This window comes from Tachypleus tridentatus, chromosome 3, assembly GCF_004210375.1.
Source record: "Tachypleus tridentatus isolate NWPU-2018 chromosome 3, ASM421037v1, whole genome shotgun sequence".
NCBI lineage: Eukaryota > Metazoa > Arthropoda > Merostomata > Xiphosura > Limulidae > Tachypleus > Tachypleus tridentatus.
Genome location: NC_134827.1, coordinates 82,968,599 through 82,981,986, shown reverse-complemented (window position 1 = coordinate 82,981,986; position 13,388 = coordinate 82,968,599). Strand labels below are relative to the sequence as shown.

Here is a 13,388-nt window from a genome sequence, read left to right as displayed (position 1 = left end):
TGTATGGGCTCGTTCTGGTTCACTCTTCCTCAACAAGCACCAGTAGCTCCTTCTAGCAACTGTGACACTATGGGTGAAGAACACTGATCTATTTCATATGTGTCTCTTGTCCATTACCATCTGGAGGTCACTAACCTCAACAAACATGTGGAAAAGTAGCATTACGAAAAAAAAAAATAAAGAGAAAAGCGGGGAGTGGGGAGTGAAAAGAAAAACAAGGAGTGGAAAAGAGGAAACATATTACTAACAAAATGTAAAGGTGATAAAATGTTTTCCTGACGACAAGTTTAGTTGATCCAAGTCAAGAATTGTGACTGTTCACAGATCCCACGTCAACCAAAAGTTTTCATTTGTACTCTATTGGTCACGGTTGATTAAGATGTTGACATGTTAGGAAAACACAAAAGAAGATGAATTGTATGTTTCACATCTTACAACACCCACTCTAGCATAGCTGATTCGAGAATGTAGGTGCATAAACATGTGGTATACATTTCGTAAAAGCAACCAGTATAACAAAAGGTACAATTCCATATGCTACCAAAATCCACACTTAATGAACATTATAATGTCATTCTTTTAAACACTTTCGATTTGTTCCCATTAACAGGACAGGCTCTGCAGAAGTAATGGGTACGTGAAAGTTATTGTGTTAGAAAAAAACGTCAAGTTCAAGAAATCAGTTTAACACAAAAATTCGATACTCTATGACGAGAGTGTTTTCGAAAGGTGGATTTTTCTTTTTCAGGGGTAAAATGAAGAAGAAATATCCACGTTTCGAAAGAGCTCGGGCTATAGGGTATTGTATTTTGAGGTAAATATGTATAGAACAAAACTTGCAAGACAAACACGAACAGAAAAGTACATAACGCAAAATTGTATACAACAGCATAGTAATTAGACTGGTGTATTGAGTAAAACGTACATAAAACAACGTAGTGCAAAACATATAAAATTTAACAGAGTAAACAGAATAATACAGTACCTGGAAATAAACCTAAAACAGAGTGAACAGAAGTGTGTGTAAAACAAAACTAATCCGATATAACACAGTAAAAGCGGAACTGTGTGCAAGTAGTTCTAAAATAATAAACATTACTCTGACTAAGGTAATTATAATAACATATCTTTAATACTTTAAGTACCACTAATATTGAAAAATAATCGATACTACAAGAAATAGTAACTGGAGTCGGCCTCATAGTGAGAGTTCAAGTAAATAGCAAAACTTACTCTCGAAATCTTATAAAATAACAATTCATAGAGAAAAACATTATAATATGTAATTACACTAGAAAAATAAATAACTGTAAAACTAAAAACTTCGTAAATGGTTACAGTGGGAAACTCAAATCAAAGTCGCCTAATCTCTCACTATAATTACAGTTGTATGGTTTGTCTCCTGTACCACACAAACTATGTTAGTGGATGAAACATTACTAATCGTTAAAAGAAGTTTCTTAAGTTTCTTCACGAAGAGTAGTGCTTACTTTGTACCAAGTAATTACCTCTTTCTAACAAGGAGAGAAAAGATGGATTTAACAATAATTCCTTGCCAGAAGAATGCCTATTGATTACAAGTATTTTAAGGTAAAGTGGCACTGTCCCTAATTTATAACTACTGACCAAAGGGAAAACAGTCACCTACCATCCACACTAAGGGATTAGCACTAACTCATATAACGCAAGTGCTGCTTAAAAAGTAAGGAGGGGGTATATTTTTGTGATGCTGCACAAATTCGAGTTCGGCCAAATATACTAAAGGTTATCACTGTATAAATATAATACTAGAGGTTACCACTGTATAAATATAATACTAAAGGTTATCACTGTATAAATATAATACTAAAGATTATCACTGTACAAATATAATACTAAAGGTTATCACTGTATAAATATAATACTAAAGGTTATCACTGTATAAATATAATACTAAAGGTTATCACTGTATAAATATAATACTAAAGGTTATCACTGTATAAATACAATACATTAGGACAACCTATTTAACAAGATAAACAAAAATGTAAGATACACAGGTAAGACAAAAACATGCGTAAAACAAAACTATATTTGTAAAACGTTAAAACATGGTGCAAACAACTTGCAAAATACAAACCTGCAGTTTAGAGAAGTTTCTCAAACTTTTATTTCTTTTCGCAAACCACCTGCATTAGAATGTACACACTAAATACCCTAACTCTAATCGTGCAACCGTTCCATTCTAGCCACATTTTTTATCACATCCAAATTTGATATAACGTGTAAATTACTTTCAGTTTCATATTTTAAAGATCTCGTTTTTGTTCTTAGTGTCCTCTAGTGACAGGATATAAACTTAATTCACAAATATGAAATTTGATTTGGTTTTAGTTTGTTTTGAATTTTGCGCAAAGCTACTCGAGGGCTATCTGCGCTAACCGTCCCTAACTTAGCAGTGTAAGACTAGAAGGAAGTCAGCTAGTCATCACTACCCACCGCCAACTCTTGGGCTGCTCTTTTACCAACGAATAGTGGGATTGTCCGTCACATTATGACGCCCCCACGGCTACAATGGCATGTTTGGCGCGACGGGGATGCGAACCCGCGACCCTCGAATTACTAAACATTATAGCGAAATAAAGTGAACTCCACTACGAGTGAAAAACCTAGCCCTTATATTACTAATTTGTCCTGTATGGATTCTCGTCGGATCTCTTAAACACATTTTTTCAAAACTAATTGAGCAATAAATTGCTTGCGAGTACATAAATATTAATTACAGAAACCCCACTTACTTACAAGTTACACAAAAATATTTAAACAAACATGTTGACAATACTGCAAGTAATCTCATTACGTATCCGGTATATAAAATGACTGATTTCACTCAAATGTTTTAGCCAGTTCTTCACACTGAGTGTTGTAACTCGAAGTAACAAATACAATATGAAAGAGTCTGTGGTAGTAAACTTTATTTAAACAAGATTGTAATTTGAAAGTTAGTTATTTGGTCAAACATATAGTTTATCGCTATTTGTCAGAACTTCTTAAATTTAAGGATACCGAAACATATCTACTAAAAATTAAAATTTATTTTTAAACTCGAACCAATAAAAATATTTCTGTTCAAAGTTTATAAATTTAAAATGCCAACCACACACTTATTGAGGTTGGACACTCAAAATCATTCAACTTCTTTGAAATTTATGCCAATACATTTAATTATAGATTTTTTATACTTACATGTCCATATACACCATTATTGAAACCAATACAAGAAGTATCAGATTTAAGGTTGGGTGGGTCCAGGGGATAATAATTTTTGTGGGCCCAAGAAAAATGTAATTTTACATAGAATAAAATTATTACTGGTCCCCCATTAAGGTCCTGGGGCTGAGTCCCGTGTAGCCCTTACCTAAATACGGCGCTGAGTACAAGTAAAGCTTCTAAATGTAAACGCCGACCTGAACAGAATGAGCATGTTGAAAATACAATTTTACATTATGTAAGCGTAGTTGTTAAGGTGGACACAGATAATCACATCCTTTGTTTCGTTGTGCGAAAATATCAAGGGTGTGTATTTACTCAACGAGCATTTGAGAGATCAATTTTGCAACATCCGAGACTCCCAATTTAAGCTTAAGACGTACAATGAGTTGTCCTCTATTATGTAAAACACATCATCTTCATTTTGTCTATTTCTGCCAATAGAATCCACTTTATATATATATATATATATATATACATATCCTAGTTCACAGTAAAGGATTTTATAAGAAATATGACTTGAATTTATAACGCTTGATTACAGTGTATTGTTCTTCAATAATGAAGATTAATCTACGTATCTAGCAACACTTCAATTGCAGAAGCTCTGGTTTAAGTGGCATCTATTTATTTCGTATTTGTTTACGCATTTTAATGTCTGACCATTTTAATTCTTTACACATGCAACAAGTCAGTCTATTTTAATATCGCTTTATTATTGGAAATAGTGTTAATCTCGCAGCGCCATCTTTAGGTCTTATAATACTTTTATTAAATGTTAATTTTCAATATATCGTAATAAATTAACTTACTTTATAAACATTATGCTAAAGTTTATACATATGTACACACGCACACACATTTGTTTGTTTAGTTCAACATGTAGCTATTTCACATATAAGTGTTTTTTGTACCAATTATCTAACACAAAAGTACACAGTTATATTTGAAAATAAGCATTTATAATATACTAGTTAAAACATAAATACAAAGTGGTGTATTTTTCTGAATGTTCAGAATACATTATTCGCTTACAAACAGGTTATTTCAACACAATAAAATATGCTGATGAATTTACCTTTTTTATAAAAAACGAGGCTCTCTTAACTACCTAATCCCAGTAGCAAAGACTCTGTGATAGTATGTTTTAATTAATTCATTACAATTTCATTCATTCTACATATAAAACAAAATATAAACAATAATAAATACAAAAATTTAATACAAAGAATCATTAGTATTTTCACTGTGAACCTGAACAAAAGAGAAATCTATACTGATATATTTCTATGTCTTCAAGATATATGACTTAAAAATTCATTTGATGAAATTTTAGTATTTAGAAATTAACATAAACAAATGAGTAGTTAAAAACATTACAGTGATTAATTTAAACAAGTTTGCAGCTAAAATATAATACCAACTAATATAAACAAGTCAGAAGATAAAACTAATTAATATAAACAGGTAATCAGTTAAGACTTAAAACAAATTAATATAAACAGGTCATCAGTTAAGACATAACACTAATTAAAGCCAAGTCAGCAGCTAAAATATAACACTGACTAATTAAAACAAGTCAGCAGTCAATATATAGCATTGATTAATGAAAGCAATTCAGCAGCTGAAACATCACACTAAATCATTTATATAAGTCAGCAGCTAAAACATCACATTAAATCATTCATATAAACAAGTCAGCAGCTAAAACATCACATTAAATCATTCATATAAACAACTCAGCAGTTAAAATATGACACCAACTTATACAAGTCAGTTATCTAAAACATCATTGGATTTAAACTTTACTATATTTTGGTGGCAAAAATGTCTCAAAGTATAGAATTTTCTTACTGATAGTAAAATGTCAACACAAAGAGTGGAACCATGCTTTCTTTGGTAAATGCGATAAAATGATTGCTTAAATACCCCAGAAACATTGTTGAAACTTATACAAATAACAGCCTGAGGAGTAAATCCAGAAACTAGTCTAATCTTTCTTAAAGGTTTGTATATACTTCCAAGGTTTAGTAACTGCCTGCTTCTACATTCATAAAAAGACTTCTGTCTCATCTAGACGTAGTTTATTTAAGTACAATTCATAACAAGAAGAAAACATGTTTCTAATTTTAAAAAGTGTTTTTTTTTATAAGTCTATTTCATCTCTTGTTACAACTTAAATATCCAAATGGTTGTGAAGTAATATTTAAAACTTTCCATGAAAAAGGTATGTTGAAGAAAAATGTAATAGATATTCAAGATATTAAATACTCAAGAAAAATTTATTCCCAGTCTTTTAGTTCCAGTTGGATCTTTCAAAACATGAACTTAAATTTTATCAATGAATTCATTAATTTTCTTTTACCTTTTCTAGAATATATAAACAACTGTATCTTGGAATTTTACTGTTCATGATAGCACTCACTTTGAATTAGCATTATATTTTCTATATTTTTTTAATACTACAATTATCAAGATAACCCATAATTATATACAAACTTGTGAGTTTACTTGATATAAAACTTGGATTCAAAGAACATTTAATTAAATTTAGCACTTTCCTTATCTGAAAATGTATTTCCAAGAGATACACTGAAACACAGAACAGCTTGATCCTGTACATATTAGCTTAGGATATTTAAAAGTCACTAGCCTTTGGCTAACTCCCACTTAAAAATCACAGGTATAATACTAACTGAGTCAGTTCATGATAAATATAACCATGTGACAATAGCCCTTCAATAACAGGAGGACAATACAACCTTCTTGCACAGTAACTCTTCCCCTATGCAATTACACTCGAAATAACTTTATTCTTAAATGAGGCAAGAAGAAAGTGTTCAGGATATGGGGAAGACAAATGGAAAGGTCTGTAGAGGTATCTGGAAATAGATTTTCAGGTACAGAAGAAGTTAGTTTCCACAATGCTACCTCATCTCCATACACAGATAAGCTAGAATTCTACATTAAAATGGTTGAGAGAGAGATATAAACATTAAATGCAGATGAACTCCTTATGAAAGTACCAACAGGGACATACATCATGCAGCATGACAACCAGTAGCAGGGACTCCATTGGAACACACTGATGAGAGACCACAAATAATCTAAACCACGTACATTCTTCTACCAGAAGAAAACAAAAGGAAATGCATAAGAGCCACAAGTGTTGCAGAGAGTTTTATCATGACCAACTGAGCATCAGTACACAAACAATTGGTAAATCCATAAATGTAGTGTGGTTACAGCACACTTCGACTGTATGCTGTGTCACTCTCCTTGACTCAACCAGCCAGACAGAAACTATAATGATGAACAGTTCTCACTGCAGAAGGACAGCACACTAGTTGTTTAAGGGGTGACCCGCATTACACAGATGCCATCTCCTTATTTTCCACAGTACTGCACTATGCACAATCAGTGGGAAACTTTCCAAAGTCCACCACCCCAATGGCTGGGAAGTAGTAAGTGGCAAGGATCTTCCATAGTCCATTTATAGAAGAGAAATTCTTGTTTGGGACTTCCACAGAATTGCTGAGATTACTATTACAGGTAATGGTGTGGCCTAGATTGAGTAACTGAGTAATTTTAATACCATAAAGATTTTTCTAGTGGACTTGTGGAACACTATCACAAAACTGGGCAATGATACAGCCAAGTCAAATGCCTTGAGTGCTTTTCCCTAATCCTGGCATGATGCAGGTTTCAGGACGTAAGCAAGAGCTGGAAGGCAAAATCAACCACCTGGCAGGATCCTATGAAAGAGGAAAATGTAATGAAATATAAAATGTACTTACACTGCACAAAAATGGTATGCGATTTCATTAGAGAATGCAAATGGAAGGAGTCAAAATTGTGCAGAAGACAAAACAGCCACATTAGGAAGATACAGGATACAAACATGTATGGATTTATCTCATTCCAACCTAAAATGTCTCTTCCAAGGGTCAGTGAAATTGAATTGCAAAAGAGTGAGAAAGTTGATAAATCTAATATGAAGAAAAAGAACAATCATATTCTGAATAGAGGAGTATGTATGAGGAAAGAGTGCAAAAAGCATCAATGTCATACACATCTGAATAAGAGTGATCATATGTAAGAATGCAGAAGAAAATGTCTTTAGAAAAAGAAGTTATAATGAATATGAAGCTAGTAGTTTAAATACAGCATGTAAAAACCACAAACTTCTAGTCAAGCATGGGTATAGAACAAGAGGATCAGTAAAGAAAGGAAGGAACGATTGGAAGAAACTGTAGAGTACAGAAGACAAAAATTCTGACTGTAACAGAAAAGGGAAAAGGTAGTATATATAGTCATCCAAGAACCAGAAACTGACAAAAATTCAGTCAAATAACCTTGTGAAAAAGGTTGAAAAGTGGGCCACAGTAGGAAAGCACAGATGAAGGGTTGATTGTTCTTGTTTTGAATTAAGCACAAAGCTACTCAATAGGCTATCTGTGCTCTGCCCACCATGGGTATCAAAACTCGATTTTTAGCGTTGTAAGTCCGCAGACATACCGCTGAGCCACTGGGGGACCGCAGATGAAGGGAGAGGATAATGAACAAATACCAAATATCCACTACTTCTATTGATAGACAACATTGAAGCATGACAGGATTGAGATCAGAAAAAGGGTAAGCAATCAGAAAGTCCAGCCCTAGAGAAAATGGACTGGAAATATCCCACATATGAAGATGAAGAGACAACACTCCTGGGTGAAGTGGAAACACAGCAGAGGAAAAGGAGGCCTGGATGTCTATCTACAAAAAAAGTCTGAGGTAACCAAAAAAAGTAACATAAAAAGACAACAGAAGGAGTTTCAACTAACAAAGAACCACATGAAAGAAGAAGAATAGGAGGATAAAATACAAAAAACATTGAGACCAGTCCTGGATGAGAACATCAGTAGACAGGGCCAAAGGATGAGAAACTTAACAGAAACAGAAGCTGGTACAAAAGTAATAAAGACATTAATGAGAGGCATACACAACTGAAAAACCCAATGAAGAGGGTAAAGAGATCACACATTGGTTAGAGCCTTGTCTGGCTGAAAACGATGATCAACCACAAAGTTAAAACCCACTCAAATATACCAAGCTGCAAGATAAACCTAAACATAAAAAAAGACAACAGAAGGAGTTTCAACTAACAAAGAACCACATGAAAGAAGAAGAATAGGAGGATAAAATACAAAAAACATTGAGACCAGTCCTGGATGAGAACATCAGTAGACAGGGCCAAAGGATGAGAAACTTAGGACAGAAACAGGAGTAGCTGGTACTAAAAGTAATAAAGACATTAATGAGAGGCATACACAACTGAGAGCAAACCCAATGTAAAGCTGAGGGTAAAGAGACCACACATTGGTTAGAACCTTGTCTGGCTGAAAACGATGATCAACCACAAAGTTAAAACCCACTCAAATATACCAAGCTGCAAGATAAACCTAATAGGAATAAGTCTAAAATAGTTCATGGAAGCAGAGAGTCCTGTTGGTTGAAATAAGAAACAATTGTGGAACTGTTGAAGTGGATCATAACCAACTGATCCATGAGAAGATAAAGGATATGGGAATATGCCAAATGTACAAGTTCAAAAATTTTGATGCGAGTAAATGAATGTTCTTCCAGAGCCTACACAGCCAAAACCAAGTAGTCATTAGAAACACCCTCCATTCTCTCCAGCTTAGCAAAGAGGCAACTTTAAAGAGATATGGTCATTGGGCAGAAAAAGGATGCTCACAATGGTGATGAAATAATTGAACCTCTAAAGCAAATCATTAGGAAATCAAGGGGAGTGTATAATTAAGAACAATGAATCACAAGAAAGGTTCAAGAGAAGCCAAAGTTCCTTAAAGAAAAAAACCTTGTGTAAGGGAGGGGGTGGGTGGGTGAAATACAAGCCTAAACTTTGGTTACAACATTCCACTGCTCATAAGCAATGTTGTAAAGGCTAAGTATGACGAAGAAGGTAGATGAAGAACATGCTCAAATATAATACAGACATTAAAAATTATTTAAAAGCCTTGACAACCTAGCCCAGCTGAGTAGCCTTTGCAGAAGAATACAGCCATAAGAGAAGCCGTTCTCTCGTGATGAGGTGAGGAAAAGCCAATCATCCATGCAATAGTAGAACCTCAGCCAAAATCTATGATCAAAACAAGTTACTGCCTTCTTGACTCAATTAACCTTATCTAACCAGGTATCATTTACCATGCATGTCACAAGATTTGAGTAACTTACATTCAAAATTTTATTAAACTACTATTTCTTTACTTTATAACAATTAGTATAGCATAACATCTTAGCCAATAATCCATATTTTAATAGTGCTTCAGTTTTAAGTTTTTAATTTTATAAGGCAATATTTTAAAATCATTGAATTTCCCCTTGTGTATCACATTTGACACATTTTCTCCAGGCATCTCCTCTTTCCCATTTTATTCCCCACTGCTACAATAAGTACAAAATTAAACATAAATCACTCACTATAAAATCAACATTGCTCAGCCAAACAACAATTTTTATATCCTTCAATTCTGTTTGGTTACAGAGCCATTAAATAAAAGATCAGAACCCTCTTGTGACATCCTCTCTTTCAGGATTTGGCAATAGCTTTCTCTCTAGCTTAATTCTCTATTATGTATATTCAACAGAAAGCTAAGGTTTTCACCTATAAAATGAAGTATTGCATTACATTGTTTTCTGAATGGAGAATTGTCAGTTTCTCTTGCAGTACAAGTTTTATTCTCATAAGAAAGATAATGACAAGCTTGGATTAATTTGAAACAGCTCTTGTGCACAGTTAGAAAGCCAGAAAAACTATGGTGGTTAAAGGAAATTGTCTGTTTTATGCATGTTATTACTCTATGTTTTTTGGTGCATTATTTAAATAAATGAAAATTATTTACTACAATTAGTACATAAAAAGGAGGATTAAGTGTCACCAACAGTCAACAGCAAAAAAAAAAAAGTAAATACTTTATTTCTTGTTTTTCATGTTTATTCTTTATTGTTATAAAAGTTACTAAAATCTGAAGAAAAAAAGAGTCTTTGTTTAATTAAGGTTGGATTGTGTACAATAAAATGTTTCACAAGGCACACATATAAGGGCTTCATGTGTAACATAATTTGAGAGCATGGCATGAGGAAATTACTCTTCCACACAGGTAACAGATGACATTACATAGACTAGTGTTCATAGTTCATATTTTTTTTCAATACAAAACTTCAAGATGAAAAGTTGAGTCTCTAATTGGCTCAAAATTTCATATTATTTAGACATGAATACAGCTTAGTGACTTAGATTGATATATTGTACAAAAATTCTATGATATAAATGCTGTAATTTATGATTGTTTGGTTATTTGAAATGTATATGTAAGGCTTTAATAGCATTATTTCATTTCACCTTTATTATTATTTCGTTTCAAAATTTTATGATGCCCAACAACCGACAAGAAACAGTAAATGAGTACAAAGGTCATAACTAGAGGAGATACATTTTTTGCCCTACATTTTTATTTACTGTTCTATGTTTTAAGAAAAATAAGTTTAAGAGCATATCTATGAACAATAATAACATATAATAACTAAAATGTTACTGTATTTTACAAAGTACTAGTCTACTAAAAGACAGTTAAGACAGGTCACTTTGTAAAAACTAAAGGTAATTTTACATTATTTAATATGATAACATTGATGCACGTATGCTACCTCATTGTAACTTCTGCTCCATTAACCAGGCATGGCCTGAAAGGTCAATAAAATAAAAATAATAACATAAATATGTAACGTTATGCCATTTATGCTATTTATCCTATACATTGGTGTTCTCATGTTAAAATCTGTAGTCATTCTGGAATGAAAAAGGCACAATTTACATTTATTTCCTTATTGTTTTTATGGTGGTTACAAGATCAGTCAAATTTATCAAACCAGTACACAGATTCTTTAATCAAAATACAAAGATTAAAATATAGTTTTTCTTGAAAAATGTTTGATAACTATATAAATGTTATAACAACTTCACATTTGAAATTGAAAATTTTTCTGATGCATAAAAGTATTTTTAAACTTAAAATGAAATTTACTTTGCATAGGCAACATGCAAAAAGAAAAAAAGACATGAGAAAAAACAATGCCTAACAAACCTTAAGACTTAATTAAAAAATTGATACTTTGAATATGAAAACATAGTAATGTTTATTGATAATCGACCAAATTTTATGAACATATACTTAATTTTAAAATCACAACATGAAAACTATAATCATCACAAAATGGTTACAAGGTTAGTTCCAAGGACTGAGCCCACGATGAAAGTGTTAATATATACAACTTATCAAAAAACATAACAGTTCAATATTAACAAATCTTGTGATACTAATTAATGTCATGGTTTCAACATATAAAGTTTTACAAAACTTTTCATACATACACATGACATCTTGAAAAATATATGGAAGTTTAATTTTCTTAAATACTTACATTATCTTCCAAAATATCTAAATCTTTGATGTTCATCAGTGAAAAAGATTTAACATGTGTGGTTAAAATTACTTCTGATTTTGCCTCTTTTCTGCCTGTAAAATAAGAAAAAATAATTAACTACTCATAAGAAAAATTGCTTCAATATTTTCAAAAATCTCATCACAGTTCATACCTACAACTACATTACAAGTTACGAGACAAGGATGGCATAACTTAGATACAGTCCATTAAAACATGTACCCAATGTGTTTGGTTTTCTAGCCCATTCTGAAATTCTAAAACTAATAATTATTAAAAGTTAGTACAACATTAGAACTATTTTATAGTAAATATATTTTGTTCAGAAAGTACAGCATGCAAAAGTTATAATTTTCCTTATCTGAAAAGCTATTTCAGATGGATATCAACCACCTCTGCACCACAAAAAGCAATTATCTCATGCACTTTACCTTATAATTTCCTGCACATGTCAAAGTTCTTAAACAAGGTTTCTATTCCAACATGTGTTAACTTGTAATGCACCAGTGTATGATGGAATTATCATCAGATCAGTTCTCTGTCACTAGAAGAGCATCACATCCTCCATGTGCAGTAACCCCCTTTTCCACCCATAAGCACTACTAACATTTGTTTATAGACTTATTCTTGATGAAACAAATTAAATACTCTAAAACTGTGGAGGAAGGGTAGAAGATGGAATACAAATCTGGTATCTGATATACATTTACAAGTAAGATTAACTTTAGAAATACTACTCACCTCTCTGTACCACAAAATGTTATAATCTCACATTAAAGATGGTGAAAGGGTCAGTGCAGAATGTGAAATTAAAAAATGATGAGCTCCTTTCCAAAACATCATCATAAGGTTGGAAAGCCCATGGACTATGGCACAGATATAGAGTATCCTAATGGGACTACACTTAGTGATAGACCATATACATTTATGAAAAAGTATTAACTGTTAGGAAAGGAGGTGCAGCAAAAGAATTTGTCCCAAGAGTCTTTTACATGGTGCTTAAGTCACTAAGGTGGGCTAAAATATAAGATGCTTAACTGAACATTATTTCACAGGCAAACAGTTGAGAATGAGGGCATAGTGCTGCTAGGGCTATAAAAGCCAGACCATTCTGTGAAGGTGAAACACTTACCTGAGATACCATAATAATCTGATGCAAAAAACATCGCAGGTCTGTGTCCTCAGTTAAACTCAAGACTTACTGAGCTGAACCAAACCACAGGGATTGGGGCTTGGTTCATAATATATTAGGGTATCTAGTACTATACTACAAGGTATCACCTTAGCCATACTTCTCAAATGAGGGGTGCATTTACTTGATTTCAACACAACAGAACTGCACAGCCTGATGAAGTACTGTACATATATGTATTATGAAAACAGTGGAACCCACAGAGTGGTCAATGTTATATACTGACTAAAGTAGTTATGAGATCTGAAAATGAAAGCAGGAAAAACAACTCACCATCACAACCATAATGAAGAGCGAAGAATGACAACTGGATTGAGAGATAAACCAGGGGGATGTTAAGTCTTCCTGTGGTACAAGTTATGGAAAACTAATATATCACGAGGTTGTCCAAACCCCTCATCTGCAAAACCTCATATAAAAGTCTTTTGTGGCTGGA

The 13,388-nt window shown here is 32.8% G+C and overlaps 1 protein-coding gene across 4 annotated transcripts in view; it reads right to left on the bottom strand.

Annotated features, from left to right (window-relative positions):
• The window catches only part of LOC143247363 (uncharacterized), a 62,650-nt gene that overhangs the window by 25,208 nt on the left and 24,054 nt on the right, over positions 1-13,388 (bottom strand). For all 4 annotated transcript variants that reach the window (XM_076495314.1, XM_076495316.1, XM_076495315.1 and 1 more), the window contains one exon: positions 11,740-11,834. In XM_076495314.1, the coding sequence (XP_076351429.1) occupies positions 11,740-11,834 (95 nt within the window). The remainder of the gene's footprint in view (positions 1-11,739; positions 11,835-13,388) is intronic.